Below are 22,841 nucleotides of genomic sequence, written 5' to 3'. Positions count from 1 at the left end.
CCAAGGCCATTCTTTAGTATACCTTGAGAATCTTTCAGGTCATATCTCTACAGGATAAAAATTCTCTTGACCCTCTCATTTTTAAGAATCTGTTTTTATGGACTGCGGCTTGTCATTTCACAGATGTGTGTAGATGTTAATTGAGATGACATTTCACTGCTCAAGGTCAAGGCTCTTGAGGTTTGAGCTCACTCCTTGTTTCTGGCTTTTAAGTATACCATGGAATTCTTTTACATTGATACCATCAGAATACCTTTGCCAGATTTTTGTGATATGTATTCTTGGAACCTATTGCCTTGGCAGGCCATGTACTTATTGGTGGTGGGAGGGATCCAGGTTTTTCAAATTCATCCTCTTCATGACTTTATCCTACTACCTATCTGAATGAACAGAGATGTGCATTTAAAGGGGTAGCAGCCTTTACACCTCGTGTGCTTGATGAGTGTGCTACACTGGATTATTTCTCTCATAACAAAATTACCCACGAAGCACCCATAATTTCAAGGTTGATTATGACATTATGATCTGCCTTAGGGGTTTGGACATTCTGTAGCTACATCTACCATTCTCTTCAAGGGCTCATCTCTTGTTCTTCCTCGTCAATTGCAATTCAGGTTATATAGGATTAATGGATTCATGATAAAGATTTTACAATAAAAAAATATTTTTATACAAAGTCATTAATCATAATCTTTAGTTCCCTCCCCCTTCCCCTCATTCTTCAGATGGAGGTTGGTACGGAAGAGTGAGCAGTCTCTCCTTGTGGCACAATGGGGTTGACTGGCACATGCATAGTGGTGTTTCTTCTCTCAGATCTCTGGAGTTGATGCACATGGGTGCATGGTATACAGAATAAGGCCACTGTAACTATGATTGTCTTTTTTTCAAAATATGTGTTATCATAACATATCTCAATCAAAAGTTAAATTGTATTGTAGGCATGGTGTCATATTTACTAATTAACTTTCCATTTGTTCAATTGGGTAATTTGTGACTTAGATGTCCCACACCTTTATAACTGTCGTAATCCAGATTTCACTTTATTATGAACAAATCTGTGGGGCTATTCTCTGAGTCTAAAAAGGACTCAGTGATTGTACTAAATTTCTTGAGAATTTAGTAATGATGCTGTAGTATTTTATAAATGTTTTCCATGAAATTCAAATGCATAACAATGCAGTTATAGTTTATATAAAGGCTTTTCTTCAAGTTCAGATACTTAAGGTAATTTATATTCTAGACTTCTTATAATTCATTGACTTGTAAATAAATTTGAAGTAAAGCTTTACATGCTTCATAAAAAGGTTTTTTTTTTATGCAAAAATAAATCTGAGAAAATTGTTGTCCTAAACTGGTATGATTTTGTTCTTGTGCTATTTCTCTCCACAAATTTTTTTTATTCAAGTAATAGCCTCTGTCATGCTGGAACTTAAAATATGAGAGTATGGTTAAGACCAAATCACACTAAACTGTGTAGCTCAGTGTGACCTTCATAACTGAAATTGGATAGTATTTTACAAAATAATACTGTATTAATTTTTCTTCAGTGTTGTTGGTGAAGCGGTAAGGATAATGGATCATTACTTGAGGCTTCAGACTGAGGAGTCACAAACAGGAATGAAACATGTTTTGCAAGAAGGAATCTCACTATGGCTGTCACATGCCTTACCTTTAGCCCAGTTAGAAGACTTACTCCTCACACACTTACCAAGGACCGTGTATCCATTAGCTTTGTTGCTCTTTGGGTATGTATTTTTGTAAATTTGATTGTTCACTGCCAATTTGGGATTCAAAGAAGTATTTAGATGTATTTTGAAGAATGAATTTTATATCAAGAGCATACTATTTTATATTGGCAATGAAAGTTTAAGAACTTGCTTTTCTTTCAAAATTTTCTTATTTTCCATTAATCTTGGTAATCAATTAAAAAAAATACCATATTGCAATACAATCCCTGAATACCTGAATTAGCCCTGGTCACTGACCAGCCTGTACTATATCCCCACAGATTAACCCACAAAGTGGGTCATTTTAACTGTCAGTGCTACCAACACTGCAGGTAAAATCTAGTCAAGTGAGTTACCTGAGGTCCCATTGGCAATGCTGCTGCATATACCGGCCGCTAGAGGCCGACAACCTCAATTGAATCAATGTTTTCTGTTCGCGGTACTGGTAGGACGTGTCCTGCAACACGACTTTTTTTGGTCTTTAGCCTGACCCCCCACATATATTTGGCCAAGGAATTCTGGATTACAACCTTGGCATTGTATTACAACTACGCTCCTGGTTTTTGCTCTGGTTTTTTATTAATTTGGAACTTCTGGTGTTGACCCGGCTTGGACTGGACTTGAGATGGACAAGCTACATAAAGAAATGCCATCGCCCAACGCCTCTATGTCTGCTTCATCTGCCGCACTCTCCGAGCAAGCTGCTGTGGGAAATGCCGGAGCTCATCGCTCCTGCTCTACATGTAAGTGGAGGATGAGTACCATCAAACATGACAGACATTTCCTTGTGTGTTACTTGTAGGAAGGTTCAGTGCAGTGTCAGACAGTGGTGTGAGGAATGTAGAGATTTGTTGTTAGAACAAATGGAGGATTACTTAAAAATGGGAAATCTCTAGATTCTAAGAGCTACCATAAGGCAGGTGTAGAAACACAAGCAATAGATAAGGAAGAGCTAGAGTCAGAGATGTTTAGACACACAGATTGTCATCTGGCATGTTTATCTTATTTGCTAATTTATGACTAAGCTAACTAAGAGTAAGGATAGTGGTAGTAATAGTGGTGTAAGCAATGCTAGTCACTCTTTTTCAGGCCCCCTGCCTGTTCCAGAACCATCCCTAACGGGTGCCAGGGGTCATGGAGACTCGCAAGCCACAAGTAGGATCTGCTGGCCCCACTACGGAGCAGGCAGTGATGGCAGCAGATTTCCCCCTTCTCCCTCAAGGTGTAAATTCTGAGGTTGATGTAAATTTAGGTCAGATACAGATGAGTAGGGACAATAGGTTACTTAGTGTTCAGGAAGAGAAGTGCAGGTTTCTTCAGGTTTGGATTCTGTTGTAGTTTCTAGTGTGATAGGTTGTCTTTAGAGCCATCTTTAGTTTTATTTCCTACTTCGAGTTCTTTGCAACAGAAGGTTTCTAAGTCCTTGGTTGGTTGTTCGGAAGAAGTTTCGGGTTTGTCGGGTTGTGAAGTGTTGAATAGTGCTCCTTTATCTTCAAAGGTTCTTTTTCCTTCTGTAGATAAAGTTAGTTCATCTTGCAGTGGTGGAAATTCTGGTGATCAGGTTTTCAATTCTGGTCTGTGCATGTACAGTATGGTAATTATTAATATTGGCTAATTCTCTCTGTTCAATGCATTGATGTATGATAATTAAGTACAGAGAGAAATTTAATATTAACAACAGTTATACTAGCATGCACTATAATGTATGGTATGAATATACAGTAGCCTAGCTTAAAGTATACTCTATACTACATATTGCTATAATATTATTAATATAATATTAGCTAATCCTAGAGGTTCAGTACATTCTGACTTATGTTAATTCAGTACTGGAAAAATTGAACACGAAACAAGAATCGGATCATATGATTCCCGCAGGTGATGTAATATCTGTACTATGATGTCTTCATCCATTTACCAGACAAATTTCTGCCAGTAATTACATAATGCTTTATGTCAATTACAGTTACAAATATAATAACCAGTTGTACTATCAAATAACAATTACAACTGAAATTAATATTAAATAGAATAAAGATTTACACTTAAAATTACCTTAAAAATTGTGTAATTGATTACATTTTGATTAAATTACAATTACAACTAGCTTGCTGTCAACACACAGCCCTATTGTAAAGGGGACGTGACCTAGGCAGGCAGAGATGCCAACTAGTCATTATTTCAAGTGAGATGCAACCATCTCACTTAGCCTCAGCGAATGTTCTTGTTCCTAGTAAGCATAAATGAATATCTAGATACTTTACTTATATGGAACGTAGTCCTATTGTTCGTTTTACGACGTGTTTTTTAAGTCCAAATTTGACTAGTATGTCTCACTGAGAAATAGTTTTTTTTCCTCCGTTAATAGATTGCGTAAATATCAGCGATTCAGTTCATTTTCACTCGTTTTCATCGGTATTACAGGCTTGACATAATTTATCTTGTATCAGTGTGGAAACAACGGTAAATGAGTTCTTTCCTGCTATTAGTTTTTTACCACGGCTGTGTTTGAATTCATATAAAAGCTTGGGAGTTTTATCCATGTTGTCGATGCACAATATTAGTCATTAGCAGACTTGATATTACTATATCATCTTCAGCTACATTTCGCGTTTAAGATTTAAAATTATACATAATTGAAAAGCGTTGTAACCTCGGAATGTAAGCCGAACCCGTCGTAAGCTAGGGACTGCCTGTATTGCCATGACAATCTTACAGGAAGTAAAGATATTACATAAATTATTTCAGTCCTATTCTACATGATAATCTTTTATAACATTAGTAAGGTAAGTGTTTACTGTCATATGCTGATTGAATACAAGAAACGGATGTTGCTATTGGATTCGGTTGTATTAGCAAACAAAGTGGTTTCTCGTTCAGTTGTTCATGGCTGTACACATTTATACGACGAGTATAACGTTAAGACAATACTTATTTAACTCAGAAGATGGTGTAAAGATATGGAGGTAAAGAAGTTAGGTGATTGTAATTTGGCCTCTCTTGCTGCCTTCCTTTTACTTTACCTCCTTTCTTATTCTATTTCTTCATCTTACTTTCCACTCTCTCCAAACACTTGATTAATAGTGCAACTGAGAGGTTTTCCTCAAGTTACACCTTTCAAACCTTTTACAGTTCGCCCCCCGTATTCGCGTTCTCCGGATTCGCGGACTCAAGGATTCGCAGACTCAAGGATTTGTGGATTTCTCTCAGGACCTTATCTACCCATTATTTGTGTGAAATTCGCCTATTTGCGGGGGGTTTTCCGACGATAAATTATCCCAAATTAGTGTATTTTGATGTTATTTTCATGACTAAATACATTTTTATGATACAAAAATGATTTATTAATTTTAAAATTTTAATATTGATCAAAACTGTATTAGAGAGTTTAATAAGATTAAGTGATATCACATAATAGCAATAATAATTCTCTCACTCTCTCTTTCTTACAGTCTTACAGAGATGTATGTTTTCTGTATGATAAATAAATGATTTACTAATTTTCAAATAAAATAAATGTAAAGAGCAGTCAATTCATTAAAGAAAGTACCATAGTGAATTAGTAAGATTTTAGTTTATGAATAAAAAAAAATGTAAGAATGAAGGATATCCCAGTCTTCGTGCATCTTTCTATGAACTCCAGGTACCAAACTGAGGTCCAACAGCTGTCAAATATATCAATGTGACTGGAGGGGAGGGAGTGTGTTCTCTCTCTCTCTCTCTCTCTCTCTCTCTCTCTCTCTCTCTCTCTCTCTCTCTCTCTCTCTCTCTCTCTCTTTTACTGAGATTTGAGATTTTTATAGTACATGTATGTATGATATGTTTATTAATATTTTCAAATGATGATAATAATGATAATAACTGTAATTACAAAAATCATATGTGATAGTATTTTACAGAAATAGCACAATAATCATTCCATTTCACTCTTTCAAAATAAGGATAACTCTCTCTCTCTCTCTCTCTCTCTCTCTCTCTCTCTCTCTCTCTCTCTCTCTCTCTCTCTCTCTCTCTCTCTCTCTCTCTCTCTCTCTCTCAATGATGTATGTTTTTTGTAAATAAATAGATGATTTACTAATTTTCAAATATCAATATTAATGTAAACAGCAATAATATCAATTCATTAAAGAAAATACTAAAGTGAATTAGTAAGTTTTTACTTTATGAATGAAAAAAATTATGTAAGAATGAAGGAAACCCGTCTTCACGCATCCTTCTTTCGAACTCCAGGTACCAAACTGAGGACCAACAGCTGTCAAATATATCAATGTGACAGGAGGGGAGGGTCTCTCTCTCTCTCTCTCTCTCTCTCTCTCTCTCTCTCTCTCTCTCTCTCTCTCTCTCTCTCTCTCTCTCTCTCTCTCTCCACATGAGATACGCATGTCATAGTGGTAACTCTCGCCCTTTGTTTGGCATGGAAGTTTATGTATACAGTATATCTTTAAGGGCCTTACTACATTTTATGGTGAAATAATAATATACAGTACTAGTTTTCAAATAATATTAAATTTAATGCGATTAAACACTAATCTCTCTCTCTCTCTCTCTCTCTCTCTCTCTCTCTCTCTCCTCTGTTTCTCTCTCTCTCTCTCTCTCTCTTCCATTACCTATATCTCTGTCTCAGGAATAATTCATAAAATCACTCTTGATGGTCAGATATATGAGGATGTCTCTCTCTCTCTCTCTCTCTCTCTCTCTCTCTCTCTCTCTCTCTCTCTCTCTCTCTCTCTCTCTCTCTCTGTTATTGGCTGTAGGTATATATTTTTATTGGTAAAATGTTTAAGATGACTTTGAAATTATATTAATAATATAACCTCAAAAGTTAATACAGTAATAGGTTAGTAATTTTATGTATTTTTGAAGTAAAATGTTATTTAAGTTATGCATTTGGTATCTGAACTTTCAAGATAGGCAGTTATAAGCATTTTTAGTGGTGGTTCTGACTATTCGCGGGTTTTAACTATTCACGGGGGTGTCTGGTGCACATCCCCCGCGAATACGGGGGGAACACTGTACTGTGAACTTCCATTTCAGCATTGAATGACCTCATAGGTCCCAGTGCTTGGCCTTTGGCCTAAATTCTATATTTACCTCAACTCTCGCTGCCTGATTGCACGCTGCTGCCAGCGCCTGCTGCATGCGAGATATAGAAAGACTTATTTTCAGAATGTCATACCAATATTAATTGCTAAACCAATTGTAAAATCGAATTATTGTAAGACAAATTACAGTAGTTTGAATACTGACTGTATTCACGATCATGTCTTGAAGAATTTTCCTAAGTTTGCTAATGATGTTTGTCAAGATTATCAATGAGGAACAGAGTCAGTCTAGTTTCTTTCTCTCCCAATTTCTAATAAAACTTATTTTGTTCATACACGAAACAAACCTTCGGTCTTAACATTAGGATTTACTAGCGCCAAGCTGGAAACCGGTAGAATTAAAATTACACTTGTGAGATCCAGGGACTAATGGCATCTATACCAGGTCACGGGGCATGTATACCCAGAATGCCCACGGCTACCTGTGACCCACCAGTTATTTTCCTACCGCCTTTAAGATAAGACGTGTTACTGTCTATCTGTTTTAAAGCCGGTTTTTCAGTTTGCCCGTTCTTTATCCATTTCATTTTTTTTTATTTTTCATTCCTTTTCTTTCTCCAAGTGTGATCAGTGTGTGGTAAGAGTGTATACGTGGTATGATGGAGAATTTTGCCTCAACATCGGGATCGTCTACCGTTTCGAAGAGGAGACAAAGGAAATGCCCAGGAGTCAGTGGCTTTCCATGTTCTAGGTTCCTAACTTCGGTGTCAACGGATCCTCATCCAACGTGTAGTAGGTGCAGGGAAAATGTATGTACGGTTACTAATCCGTGTTCTGTTTGTCGCGGTTGGTCGGTGGAACGGTGGAAGAAGTTCTATGGGAAAAGCCAATACAAAAGGAAGGTGGTGACGCCATCTTTGGATGACCAAACCTTACCGGCTTCTTTTGTATCGGCAATAAACCAGGCTGCTCCATATGTTTCTCCACCTGCTTTTGATTTGTCTCATACCCCTTCGGTTTCTCCTAGCGGTTCTGTATCGGAAACGTCAGGAGGGGCCTTGGGTAATCTTATGAATAATATGCACTCTCCTTTGTTCCCAGCAAGTAGAGGGGGAGATCCGCCATCTTTGTTCCAGGCTCCTGCTTCTCAAGCGCATAGGTTAGATGGTACGTGGTCAGCGCTAGGGCTACCAGGCGTATCAACCTTGGATGGTCTGCTTGCACATTATATGACGTCACGGTTCCAGCAGGGTCCGGCAGCGCTGAATGTCCCTCATCCCCCGGGCTTGCAATTTATGGGAATTAATGCCGCGGCTTCACCATCCCACTCAGTGTTTACAGCGATGCAGAACGTGGGAGGTAGTTTGGCAGCAAACATGCGGTTGCCAGCAGAAACCTCTCAGTCTCTCCCTACGAGAGGGATGACGTCACAACATACGTCACACTCCGATATGGCAGGCGTGATGACGTCACAGACCGATTCTCGGCCTTTTTCGCTGCACCCAGACGCTAATACGCCTTCTGACCCGTCAATGCAAACTGTAATGCAGAAATTACAGGATATAGAGAAGAGATTGAATAAGGGAGACAAAAAGAAAAAGTGTGATTCGCCTTCTTTGTCTTCTTCCTCTAGTTCGGCGCCAGTCAAGCGTTGGAGGAGGATTCGGGAGTTCCTGGCGGATCCTCGGGCTAAGAGGAGAAGAATCAATTCTTCCTCATCTTCGGACCAAGACTGTCATTTCCAAGTCAGCAGGAAGGTCGGGAAGTCAGTGGCTATTAAGCACAAGGTTGGCAGACGAAGCCGTTCGCAAGAATCCGAACAAGCGAGAGAGGTGACGGCCGGCGGGCTAGCAGCCGAGGCGAAGTTGCCAGTTCGGATCGCAAAAACTGCGATACCTCTGGTAAAATCGACGTTGGCGGCGAAAGGTGCAGCAGAGGATGGAATGCAGGTCCCAGTTTCGCCCGTAAGGCCGTTCAAAATACGTACGAAGGACGATAAGGCTCCTATTAAAAGTACGAAAAATAGAGAGTTGGCAACCTCGGCGGATACGTTCGTGGAAGGCAGTGTCCGTCTGGATAGAAGGTCGAGGCCGGGCTCGCCGACGCTCGAAAACGATGCCAATACTAATAGAGACGAACTTATATCTGTCTTAAGGGAGCCTTCATCTTGGAGATCTAGACGAGATTCTCGGTCTAGATCCGTGAGCAGAGAAAGAGTGAGACGTTCTCGTTCCCCTGCTGACTATCCGGGATCAAGCCAATAGCGGCCAGCAAAGATCAAAGAGACCGCGGCCGTAGGGGCAGGCGGCCTTGGAATTCCGGGCCGTCTGTCAGAAGATAGAGGCAAGACAACATCCCTTGTGACGGAGAATGGTACACTAGAGCCGGAGGAAGAAGAAAACCAAGAGTTTCTGGCCTCGTATGCAGAGGTGATTGATTTGATTCGTCAATTCAATAACCTTTCGTAGAAGACAGAAACACCGGCCAGTATGCTTCCTCCTGGAATTGACATGGCATTTGGACTAAAGAGGGATACCAAGGTGTCGTATGAATTGCCTTGTTCGAGTCATGCGGAATCGGTCTTGCAACACGTAAACGCAAAGATTGCAGGGAGGGATAATTCCTTAAGATCTAATAGATCATTTAAATTTATTCCCCCTCCAATGATAAAGCAAAGGAAATATTATACGACACCGAAGGTCCCTTTGCTGTCTAGACAAATGAACCCTAATGTTGTAAGGTTAAGGCCTGGATTAACCTTGGATCAGGTTAAAATGGAGTGCCCTTCGATGACGTACCAAGAGGCTGCTACGTTAGAAGCAACAGCTTCTTCTGTCTTTCAGGCTGCTGCTTGGTTAGACCTTTGGTCAACAGCAGTGGCGAAAATTGCATCCTCGGAAGCAACAAGAAAAGTAGTGGATGAACCATTGTTCATTAGATTACTACAGTCAGGTTCCAAGGCGATTGCGTACCTGACAAACGTAAGTGCCAATGTTTGGGCAAATATCCTGCTAATGAGGAGAGATGCAGCGTTGGCTAGACTAAGCCGCAATGTGGATTTGGATTCCCTGTTAGCAATGAGGAATGGGGATATCTTGGAATCGCAACTGCTGTTGCCAGAGGTCATACTGGAAGAGGCGATAGATAGAAGAAGGATGGACACTAACGATAGGTTGGTGCAACAGGCAGTTAGGAAAACGTAACAGTCAAACTACTCCTTTGGAGGGAAGACAACAGCAGATGTCTCGAAAGAAGACAGTGAGACATAGCATCCCTAATAGAGTCACAAGACCCTCTTCCCCAAAGAGGATAACTCATCGGCCCTTTCACAATAGAAACAACAGAGGAAGGGGCAATAGGGGAAGAGGGAGAGGCTCAAGAAGATAGGATGGGCGCCTCCCATCACTCGGCCACACCAGTGGGGGGTTGCCTGGCAAATCACTGGAAGGTGTGGCAGGAACTAGGGGCAGAGCAGTGGGTGGTGGATGTCCTTAGGATCGGGTATTTGATCCCGTTCGAGGTAACCCCGCCCCTGACAGATCAACCATTACCCCACGTCACTTATGCCCACAAATCTCAGAAGGCCACTATTCTGCAGGACGAAGTGAAGATGATGATGGAAAAAGGAGCTGTGCAACAAGTATGCAGTCCGGCAAAAGGCTTCTACAGCAGGATTTTCCTGGTACCCAAAGCCAACGGGGAGTGGAGGACAGTAATAGACCTGTCAACGCTGAATCTGTTTATAAGGAAAACCAGTTTCAAGATGGAAACTCCGAAAACGGTTCTACAAGCAGTCAGAATCGGAGACTTTATGCTGACAGTCGATCTAAAGGACGCATACTTTCAGATACCAGTCCATCAGTCTTCAAGGAAATTTCTCCGCTTCAGTCTTGCAGGGAAAGCTTTCGAATTCAAGGTCCTGTGCTTCGGATTGACAACGTCTCCTCAAGTTTTTTACAAGAGTGTTCACCCTCGTGTCGGCGTGGGCGCATGCTCAGGGGATCAGGCTAATAAGATATCTGGACGATTGGCTGGTGATAGCAAAGTCCAGGGAGAAATTACTCAGGGGCAGGGACACCCTCCTGCAGCTTTGTCACAGCCTAGGTATTGTGGTGAATCAGGAGAAGTCGCAGTTGGATCCAAGTCAACGTTTGGAATATCTGGGAATGGTGATAGACACAACACAAGCCAAAGTATTCCCGACAGACCAAAGAGTAGAGAAATGCAAACAAGTGGTGAATGCCTTTCTGGGAAAACAGACACAGCCAGCAAGACAGTGACAGGTGGTGCTGGGAATCCTAACCTCCCTGGAGAAGCTAGTACCACAAGGAAGGCTACACCTTCGGTCCCTACAATGGAGGATGAAGGAGTTTTGGTCACCAACAGTAGATCACCCGTACGAGCAAATTCCCTTGTCGGCAGAAGTGAGGAAAGACTTGCTGTGGTGGTGAACGACGACAATCTGACAGTGGGTGTCCCCCTTCAACAATCCTCCCCAGACCTCTTGCTGTTCTCGGATGCGTCACTAGAAGACTGGGGAGCCATATGGAGGAGTTGATGGTGTCAGCAAAATGGAGTTGCAGGACAGAGAACTCCATATAAACGTGCTGGAGTTAAAAGCAGCTTTTCTGGCTCTACAGGAATTCAGGGAGAGAGTAAAGGGACACTCAGTGGTATTGATGTCAGACAACACCACAGTAGTAGCTTATATAAACAAGCAAGGAGGCCTAGTTTCTCGGCAGTTACATGTGATGACAGTTCAACTTCACCAGTGGGCTATAGAGAACCTGGTAGACATCAAGGCCAGGTATATTCCGGGAAAAAGAAACATAGTGGCCGACAAGTTGAGCCGCAGGGATCAGATTCTGGGAACGGAGTGGTCCCTGCACCAACAGGTAGTGGACAGGATGCTCATGTTGTGGGAAGGACCGATCATAGACCTATTCGCAACCAGGTACAACAAAAAGTTGGAAGTGTATTGTTCAGTAGTCCCAGACGCAGAGGCAGTAGCAGAAGATGCGCTACAACACCCCTGGGACAATCTGGACGTGTACGCATTTCCTCCATTTTGTCTAATCCGTCAGGTTCTGAACAGGGTAATGCGGTCTCAGAACCTCAAGATGACCCTGGTAGCCCCGTTATGGCCGAAAGCAGAGTGGCTTCCAGACCTACTGGAACTCCTAGTAGATGTGCTAAGAGAGTTACCTCCATGGAGCAACCTTCTGTGTCAGCCGCACGTGGAGAGGTACCACCAGTCGGTGAAGTCCCTCTCGCTTCACGGGTGGAGACTGTCAAGTACCTCCTCCGAGCGCGAGGGTTTTTCGCAGAAAGCAGCAACTCAGATGGCAGGTAATATCAGAAAATCATCTGCGACAGTATACCAAGGAAAGTGTCAGCATACTGTGATTGGTGTCGTAGAGGGAACTTGTCTCCACTCGGTACCACTATTCAGCAGTTAGCAGACTTTCTGATATATCACAGAACAGAAAAACATATGTCTGTATCTGCAGTGAAGGGGTACAGGGCGGCTCTAGCCTCAGTCTTACGAATGAAAGGAGTGGACATATCGTCTTCATCGGAGTTGGCCATGCTGATGAGGAGCTTTGAACAGTCATGCCCACCAAAGGAGCTAAAAGCCCCAGATTGGGATCTGACCAAGGTACTGAGTAGTCTGACAAAACCCCCCTACGAACCACTAAGGCAGTCCACGGATAGGAGCCTGACCCTGAAGACAGTCTTCTTATTGGCCCTGGCTTCAACCAAAAGGGTGGGGGAGCTACATGGCCTCTCATATCTCATAAAGCACTCGAGAGGTTGGAGATCAATGGTATTTGAGTTTGTCCCAGAATTCGTGGCCAAGACCCAAAATCCAACAATAGTAGACGGCAGATTCGACTCCTTTACCATATCTTCCTTGGCAGACTTTGTAGACAACGACAAAGCTGAGATGCTCCTGTGCCCTGTCAGGGCACTAAGGGAGTACTTAAAGAGAACAAGGCACCTCAGGCCGGGGTGCCGGAGGTTGTTCGTAAGTACAGGACGGAACAAGAAGGAAGTGTCCAGGAATACAATATCGTTTTGGCTAAGGGAGACGATCAGAGATGCTTATACGGCAGAAGACAGAGGGTCAGATAGCCAGGTGGGAGCTAGAGCTCATGACATCAGGGGCGTGAGTGCTTCCCTGGCATTTAAGAAGAACATGTCTGTGGATAGAATTCTGAAAGCTGGTGTGTGGAAACGCCAAACAACTTTCACCTCATTTTATTTGAAAGATGTTGCCCATAGATCCTTGGACACCTTTTCCTTGGGTCCAGTGGTGGCGGCCCAACAAGTGATATAGTTCATCCAGTGCCCCTGGCGGGTCAGTTTGCGTCTAGTCTAAGATGAAGGTATGAAAGTAGAATGAATGGGATGACTGGTCTTTTTTCTTTACTACTTTCTTCCTACTCCTTTAACTACGGGCAATATGAAGGAGAGTACCGTCATGTGCTGGAACGGACTAGATGCAGGTGAGGTGGTCAGCCATACTGTGAAGCTCTCTTAGGTGATGATATACTTTTCAGTAGCAACACACCCCTCTGGATAGGGAAAAGAGGGGTGAAGGTGGATCCAGTTGCAAGGGACAAGAGTAAACAGTAGAATGGTATCTACACCCAGTGGGAGAAAACCAATAGATCTGCTTATATCTTTGGTCCTAGGTTCATTGTCCATTCTCTTAGAATTTCCCTATATATTCGGAAATGGATAAGGTGGCAAACTCCCAGTCAGTTGTAGAGACTTACCTCCCTCCAATAGTAAGTCTATCCTAATGTTAAGACCGAAGGTTTGTTTCGTGTATGAACAAATACCAAATTTGTAACTAATTTGTATTTTTCATAACTAACAAACCTGAGGTCTTAACATTAGGATTTACTAGCGACAAGCTGGAAACCGGTAGAATTAAAATTACACTTGTGAGATCCAGGGACTAATGGCATCTATACCAGGTCACGGGGCACGTATACCCAGAATGCCCACGGCTACCTGTGACCCACCAGTTATATTTCTAACCCAGTTTAGACTGCTAGAGGGGTGGTTCGAGGTGGGCCTTTAACTGTTAAGACCTCAGGTTTGTTAGTTATGAAAAATACAAATTAGTTACAAATTTGGTATATCTGTAATGTCTTTACACAATCTTCTTTATTGGGTCATTCTTCAGAGGTCTCTTCAAAGTTTTCTCTCGCTCATCCTGTTTTCTTGCCATTAACACAGCAGAACAGAGAATTTTCATCGTTTCAATCCTGAAATTTGGGGGTTTCGGCAAGTCCCTCTCTCTCTTTGGGGTTGAGGGAAGTAATTTTGGCGGGGCTGTCTTCTTTGCACCTTCCACAGGTCTTGTAGTTCTCAGACTGCTGGTCTGGATGCTTATCAGGTGGTTGCGGAGTCTTCTGCAACTCCATATATTCATCCTTTACTTGGTTTGAGACGTAATGTGTCCTCTGCGGTTCTTGCGGGTGCTACAACACTTGGCGATTTGTCTGCGCCATTGTTGACTGTATCAGTACTGGTTATGTCCTCAGCCTCTCCTTTCAATAGGGTAGCTGGTAATCTTCCTTCTTCAGGTCCCATTTTTATGCTTTCGGGGTTTGAGACATAACGCGCTTGCTGCGGTTATTGCAGGGGCTACGGCAGTTAGCAGTTCGTCTGCACCATCATTAGTACCATTTGTGCCCTCGGCCTCCTTTCGTTAGAGTAGCTGATAATGTCCTTCTTCGGCTCCCATTGGTTCCGCAGTCTTAGCCTGTTCTTAGAGGCACTTTTATGTGCTGCGCTGCACAACTTGGTTTTCTCCACCTGCACAATGCCAGCATTAGGTGCTCCGGTGGTTACTCCGAGTGTGGCTTCTTCCTTTTCTCTCTCCTTCTGCTTCTTTCTCAAGCTTTTCCTGCGGCTATTTCTGTTTCTCCTTGGTTCAGGGATTTCCAGGAGGACTTCCTTCCCTCACTTGATCAATGTAGCTTCAGCTCCGGACTCCCGTTCTGATTTAGTGGTGATGTAACCGGCATTTGTTGGGGTGTGGTATTGCGCAGTCTAGCACGGCTAGCTCAGGAGTCAAGAGTTAATCATCGTCTTGTTGATACAGCGTTGTGCAACCGCATTGGTTGGCTAAGATATGATGGGATCATGTATGTCAGGTGTTGGTATGGAGCACCCAGGTGTAGTAAGTTGTGGGTTATTGGGTGCTGCTGTTGTGGGTGTTCAGCCTTCTCCTTTTCCTGTTCCGGTGCAGTCGGGCAGGACTGACAGGATACCCTTTGAAGATACAATCCAGTACTAGTTGTGGTTTTTTGTTCTCCAGCAAAGGAAAGCGAGTATAAAACGAATGGTGGACTTTGGCCATTCTCTCTTTCCACAGTCCAGGCTCCAGAGGAACCTACACAGTTAATTCATGCAATGTTTGATACGTTGCATTCAACTAAGCAGAAGTCTCAAGCATCAAGTAAGCTGATCTGGTTTCGGCTGAGTCGGGCAACTTTTGGGGAAGACGACTCTAGGCTAGCATCACGAATGGGGTCGGGTAGGCTGGATTCAACCTTGCTTCCTAACCGGAAGTGGTCTGTACGAGGATGCAGGTAACCCTTTTGCTGGTGTCCAAGTTCCACTCTACGAATCTGTTGAGTCTCTTCTCTCTTGGATTCCTTCGTTTGGTAGGGGTTACATGTTGTGAGGCTTATATTTGGAAAACACCTTTCACAGCCAGTCGGAGGCTTTGTCTCACTCTATGTGGATGTTGTGTGAGTCGATGTGGATTTTCTCAAATATGGTTGGTATACTCCGTCCAACCCTGGACTGTTTGACAACCTCATCACTTTGGTTTCGATAGGGGTTGGCCCAACAGACTAACATTTAAGCTGGCTGAACTATGTTCTTGTCAAGAAGAGGAGGGACTTATTGTTAAATCTGCCTCCTCACTATCCAGACATTCATAAGACAGTTCTATTGAAGGCTGCTCTTGTGTTCAGCAACAGTCTTTTAGAGAGCAAGATGTCTCCTCGATGGTCAATTTTGTGTCATTGTCGTCTTAAGTAGAACCGCAGCAGCATCGTTGGATGATTGTATAGCAGGTGACAGATCTCAAATGCTGCTGTGTCCGGTTCGAGCTCTCAAAGCTTATTTGTCACATATTGAGGAACTTTTACCTTGTCTGAGAATCTTATTTGGTTTCTCCTAGGTGTCCATCATGTTCCATTTCCTGAAATGCAAGTAGTTTCTTCTTGCGAGAGGTTGCTAGTCAAGCGTCAGTTGGTTCTTCATCGCTTTTGGAGCCCCCTTCGGCTGTCTGGAGGAATTTTTTGGTGTCAGCGAATTTGGAGGCGGCTACTTTAGAGTCGGTGTTGGTTTCACAATGCTCTACCTTATGTATTTTCAGTTTCTTCAGAGAAGGTTACTCGCTGGGTCCTGTTGTTGTTATAATTAGCTTGGTATCGTTAGGATGTTAGGAGTTTATGTAGTCAGTGGTAGTCTAAATGAACTTACGAGTTTCTGTTGGTCAAGCTTAGACTGAGCGTATTGTTCTTTTAGGTCCTTGAGTTAGGCAAATCCCAATGGTTATGTTGGAATAACTTCAACTTCTTCAGCATAGGTCCCTGAGGTTAGGCAAATCCCAAGGGTTATGTTGGAACAACTTCAACTTCTTCAGCACAGTCGTCTGCGTCAGTTTGTAGTAGAGAACTCAAAGGTCCTGCACACTCAACTTCTCCTCCATACATGAGAGGCTGGATAGCCACATGGGAGGTTCACCGTTTCCCATCCATACATGAGAGGTATAGAATACCACATGGGAGGTGCTTCAGACTCTTGCGGTTACCTTGGAGTCAACAATAACGTTAAGGTAGTTCCTCTGCAAGCATCATCACCTACAGAGTTGGTCAACTAGGTGAGAAAATTTAGCTTTAACCTCCATGTATAAGAGGTATAGAATACCACATGGGAGGCAATTCTGACTCAGACGGTACCATAGAATCAGCACTGACATTGGGTACTTCCTCTGCAAGCATCCTCACCTACAGAGTTGGACAACTAGGTGAGGAGACTTGCTTTTACCTCCATGAATAACAAGTATAGATTACCACATGAGAGGTACTTCTGACTCAGATGGTACCTTAAACGGAACACTGGCATTGTGATACTTTCTTGGCAAACATCCTCACCTACCGAGTTAGATATCTGGGTGAGGACACAATTTACACATGGTAGGTTGGTAATGAGTTACCTGCAAATGCACCATGGACAGGTCAGGCTGAATTAGATTGATCCCACCTCCATTAAATGTTGTTAATCAGGCTAATTCAGGTGTTCAGGGAGTGTATTGCAATATGAAGTTTTCATAATAAAACTAATAGTATTGTAATACTTAACTGAACTCCTGAATGATTCCCACCCTCCTCCCCACTTCAATTTGAGAGTGAATGATTCAAGTGAGGTTGTCGGCCTCGAGTGGCCAGTTTTTGCAGCAGCGATGCCAATGGGACCTCAGGTCCCATTGGCATCGCTGCTGCAAAAACTTGGCCACCCTTGTCAAGCAGGGTGATGAGCTGCCACAGTTGTGACACCTGCTTTTCTTCTATCAGGGTCCCCACATGGTTGAGGAACTTCTTAGCGCCCTGGGTGGGCGGCATGCTGAAGGAGTACTTCAGATGGTCCTTCAAGATTTTGAAGGTGATGGGACCATCCAGATCCTCAAGCCATCCTACTATTTGCTTGAAGATGTTGTTTGGCAGGAATTCGAGGACAGCATCTGCTTTCTGTGTAGGCAAGGTGATTTTCTTTGTGTGGAAAATTGTTTCTACCCTGATGAACCATGCGGCCGGTTGGTGAGGTGTGAAGGGCAATATAGATGTATGGAGGCGGCTGCAAGGCTTTCACAGCTGGTGGTGGAGTCTGTTGGTGGCTTGGTCAGGCATCTCTCCGGTGGTCACCAATTTGAAGTGAGGTACTAGTGCTATATGGAGTCTACAGTTTTGCTAAATTATTCACAATCTTTCACGGTCATCTACATTTTTTATCTCTGCAATAGAGGGCAAAGAAATTTTGACTCCAAGCAGGGAACTCCTTACAGCTTCAGGTCCCTCTGTCAGCAGAAGTAAGAAGCGACCTTATGTGGTGGTCGAACATATGAGTGGGAGTGCCTCTTTATTCACCCCCTTCTGGAACTACTACTGTTCTCAGATGCCTCCTCTGAGGGTTGGGGAGCTCATATAGAAGACTTCAGGTGTATGGAGCCCTCAGGACAGTCAACTTCACATCAGCATGCTAGAGTGGGGGCCGGCCTTCCTAGAACTTCAGGAGTTTCGAGAAAGGGTGATGGGGCACTCTGCGGGGGGCTGTTGTCAAGGTGTTAACAGTCGAGTTGCATCAGTGGACCATTGACAACTTAGTGGATCTCATGGCTAGATTCATTCCAAGCAAAAGGACTGTAATGGCCAACAAGCTAAGTAGTCTGGGACATGTTCTAGGCACGGAGTGGTCTCTGCATCAGGAGGCATCTGTGAGGTAGACCAATGATAGAGCTCTTCATTACAAGGTTCAGCAGGAAGCTAGAGATCTATTGTTCAGTGATCCCAGATCTGTTTGCCATGGCAGTGGATGCTCTTCAACATCCTTGGAACAACTTGGATGTCTGTGCCTTTCCCCCATTCTGCCTGATCCATCATGTCCTGAACAGGGTGATGGTTTCCAGACCTGCTATCTCTTCTTTCGGCAGTTCTGAGAGAGATACCCCTTAGCACAATCTTCCTTGCCAACCGCAGTTGGTCGGGTCCCTGTCTCTTCACAGCTGGAGACTATCCTGTATCTCCTGCAGGTAAGAGGCTTTTCTTGCAGCGCAGCGACTCAGATGTCTGGCTACCTCAGGAGATCTTTGTCAGTAGTGTACCAGGAAAAATGGACCGTCTACTGTGATTGTTGTTGTTGATGTGGTTTCTCTCCACTCAGAACTTTATTTAACAAACAGCTGACTTCCTGATCTCTCTCAGAACAGAAAAACACCTTCCTGTTTTAGCTATTAATGGCTACAGGGGCTGCCATGGGATTGCTTTTTTTTTTTTTTGAGGACAGGAAGATAACTTCATCATGGGAAATCTCTATGCTGTTCAAGAGTTTTGAGCAGTCTTGTTCTCCTAGAGAACTCAAACTTCTAAAGAATTATTAGACAATTCACAATTTTGGCAAGTGTGATTGAATGTAAAATCTACTGAACTTTTGGTTAGATATGATATGCATTACCAGTGGAATCCACTGAAAACTGAGTCAGGCATAGGAAGCTAGCCTAGTGTAATGTACCAAAATTGAAACTTGCACATTAGGCATAGCCCAGTGTAATCTGCTACAAAATGCAAATCACATGATACTTAAGTCGTGATGATATCATGTTTTGAGGATAAAATTTAAAGGGTCACATGAAACACAAGCTTACTAATTATGGTAGTTTTGCTGCTGTAATATATTTTTGAATTTACAAAATTCTTTTATCGGAAATAAATTTTTAATGTGTGTTGATGGAGCAAGCTTCATTCCAAAATTGAAAGATTCAATGGAAGGGTTAATTAGCAATTTTTTTTATTCTCTTAGTTGTAAATTTCACTTTTACTATAAGTTAATCATCTTTTAACAGGTGACTGCCCTCTTAAGTTGAATTTTGTCAACCTTGTCATTCACTCCTGTTATTCATCATTGTATTTCAGTGATGGCAATACAAATGATGGGAATGAATCATGCGACCAGACTACTGCAGTTGCAAGTGAAGACCCAGCTGTGCGAGTACTGAGTCAGCTGTCAACAAAGTTCTGCCTCAATTTGTGTTCATCGGTTATCAACCACTTACAAGCAGGTGTGGAAATTATTTTTGGGTAATTCTTAAGTGTCTCTAATGTTTCTTTATGATTAAGGGATTGCTCTTACAAGCATTTTATAGTTTTAACATTCTTTCAAAATAATATGAAACAGCAAACTGAATTTGTCCTGAGATGTATTTGGATATTGTAAAGTCATGTTATTCTCTAATTAAAGTGTTACCGGAGAGCAATGATACTAATACTAAGTATATAGAAAAAAAAAGGATAAGTAAATATGATCATCACTGAATACAGTATCTGCTACCCCCATAAAGTAGCACTTCAAATTAACCCTCTCGTGATCTGATGACGCGTAGCGCATCAATAAATTTTTTCTATAAGTGCACAGATGACCTGCCAGACACGTCATATGTAAGTTATTTTTGGGAAAAATTCACGAAAAAAATGTGTCAATCATAGAAAACGTAGTTGACACCATTGGGTCGACAGATGATGAATCTCGAAGAAAACGCAAACCTGACACTGCTACTTACTTAGCTGCGATACAAATGTTGACATCAGTAGGTTGAAACATCTGAAAATTGCACTCCGTAAAAAATTAGCAATATTTTAATCATTTACTGCTTATTAGCAAACACATTTATATCAAAATTATTGCTTCCACATGAAAAATCAAAGTTTCTACACATTTTAGGTACAAAACAAACTCCCCCAACCTAATTATTATATTTTTCATGATTATTCCAAAAAAATATCTATGATTTTTCTTTAAAACTTCATGTTCATCTGATCGTTTTTATTATTTCTAAGCCTCAAGAAGATGTTCTGATTGCTTTAGGAAATAATTCAATCATTTGCCGACATAATAACACTAACCAGAAGTGTATATCTGTTATAGTTTGGACGTACTGAAGTTTACCAAAAAATTTTCCATGCATGTGTTCTTTTCAGCCCGGGGAAAAAGTTGTGTACCTTACACCCTTATATTTTTGGCCTGTGCGCAAGAGGGTTAACTGATAGTTCATGGGTCTGGTCTCCCAATAGGTAATTATGATGTGCCTATAGCTTACATGATATCTTGGGGCCAACTTGTATAGCTTATAGTATACAGTAGTACCTTATACCTTATAAAATAATTAATCGTGTAACTTAGCTGGTATCTTGTAATTAGCTTTCAATTTAAAATGTTAAAGTACTATTCAGTTCCAGATGTATATCTGCAAAATTAATTGCATTTAGATATTATGTGCAAAACACTACTGTACAATATAGTTTGACAAATATGGCCAATTAGAGGAGTTCTACCTACTTTAGCTTATAGCAAGATAAAACACACAAAACTCATAAAATGTAACAAAGACCATAAATATTTTTATTTCTATTTTTACCATAGGTAACCTCAAATAAAAAAAGATTGAGAGAGAGAGAGAGAGAGAGAGAGAGAGAGAGAGAACACATGCACAGGAAGTGCATAGTTTACCTTAACGCAATGCATACATGTATTTGTATATACACACAAATAGATTGAAACTGACAAGTATTCCAGTTCAAGTTCCTCTGCTTCGGGTTGACAACAGCTCCTCAGGTGTGTTCACTAGAATCTTGACCTTAGTGTCGACATGGGCTCATTCTCAAGGGATTTGCCTATTGAAGTATCTCGATGATTGGGTTGGTCTTGGTATTGTGATAAATCTGGAAAAGTCCAATGCTCTTCCTAGCCAGAGGATTCTTTATCTGGGAATGGTGATAGATACTGGTTCTGTGCAAGTGCCGGGCATTCACTTGCTATGTGGTTTATGGTTTCACTTTTCGTATTGCACTTCCTACATATGGGAGAGATGTTATTTCCGTCTATCGTACTTTGAACATATCTGGTTCTTAGGGCCAATATGTTCAAAGTACGATAGACGGAAATAACATCTCTCCCTATGTAGGAAGTGCAATACGAAAAGTGAAACCATAAACCACATAGCAAGTGAATGCCCGGCACTTGCACAGAACCAGTACAAAAAGAGGCATGATTCAGTAGCAAAGCCCTCCATGGAGCCTGTGCAAGAAACATCAGCTACCTGCAGTAATAAGTGGTACGAGCACCAACCTGAAGGAGTGATCGAAAACGATCACGCAAAGATCCTCTGGACTATGGTATCAGAACGGATAGGGTGATACGTGCAAACAGACCAGACGTGACGTTGATTGACAAGGTCAAGAAGAAAGTATCACTCATTGATGTCGCAATACCATGGGACACCAGAGTTGAAGAGAAAGAGAGGGAAAAATTGGATAAGTATCAAGATTATTATTATTATTATTATTATTATTATTATTGTTATTATTGTTATTATTATTATTATTATTATTATTATTATTATTATTATTATTTGAAAGTATTAAAAACATATAGTACAAGTACTACTATAAAAAATCTCAAGTCTCAGTAAATGAGAGAGAGAGAGAGAGAGAGAGAGAGAGAGAGAGGGAGAGAGAGAGAGAGAGAGAGAGAGAGAGAGAGGGAAATTACATGAGCACTTGGTGGCAACAACACAACAGCTCCTCCCCCTCCTGTCACATTACTTGATAAATCTGACAGTTTTAGTACCCTGGAGTTAGAGAGAGAAGACGGTGGGATTTCCTTTTTTTTTTTTTTCATTCTTCTTCATAATTTTTTAATTTTATAACCTAAAATCTTACTATTCACTATGGTATTTTCTTTAATGAATTGATATTATTGCTGTATACATTAATATTAATATTTGAAAATAGTAAATCATTTATTTATCATACAAAAAAAACATATATCTTTGTAGTGAGAGAGAGAGAGAGACGAGGATGAGAGAGAGAGAGAGAGAGAACGAGAGAGAGAGAGAGAGTGAGTGAAATAAATGAGCATCGGTGGCAACAACACAACAGCTCCTCCCCCTCTGTCACATAACTTGATAAATCTGGGACAGTTTTAGTACCTGGGAGTTAGAGAGAGAAGACTGAGATTTCTTCATTCTTCCATAATTTTTTTAATTTAATTAAACCTAAAAACTTACTAATTCACTATGGTATTTTCTTTAATTAATTGATATTATTGCTGTATACATTAATATTATTATTTGAAATAGTAAAGTCATCATTTATCATACAAAAAAACATACATCTTTGCAGGAGAGAGAGAGAGAGAGAGAGAGAGAGAGAGAGAGAGAGAGAGAATTATTATTTTTATTATGTGATAGCATTTAAACTTATTAAAC

General features: G+C 41.5%; 1 protein-coding gene across 1 annotated transcript in view; it reads left to right on the top strand.

The window, feature by feature from the left end:
* LOC135224546 (uncharacterized) overlaps positions 1-22,841 on the top strand; it is a 387,606-nt gene that overhangs the window by 319,379 nt on the left and 45,386 nt on the right. Inside the window, exons 11-12 of the mRNA XM_064263643.1 lie at positions 1,548-1,745; positions 19,492-19,637. Coding sequence (XP_064119713.1) covers positions 1,548-1,745; positions 19,492-19,637 — 344 coding nt within the window. The remainder of the gene's footprint in view (positions 1-1,547; positions 1,746-19,491; positions 19,638-22,841) is intronic.

This window comes from Macrobrachium nipponense, chromosome 12 (assembly GCF_015104395.2).
Source record: "Macrobrachium nipponense isolate FS-2020 chromosome 12, ASM1510439v2, whole genome shotgun sequence".
In the NCBI taxonomy this organism is placed as follows: domain Eukaryota; kingdom Metazoa; phylum Arthropoda; class Malacostraca; order Decapoda; family Palaemonidae; genus Macrobrachium; species Macrobrachium nipponense.
This window is presented reverse-complemented; position numbering and strand designations above follow the sequence as displayed.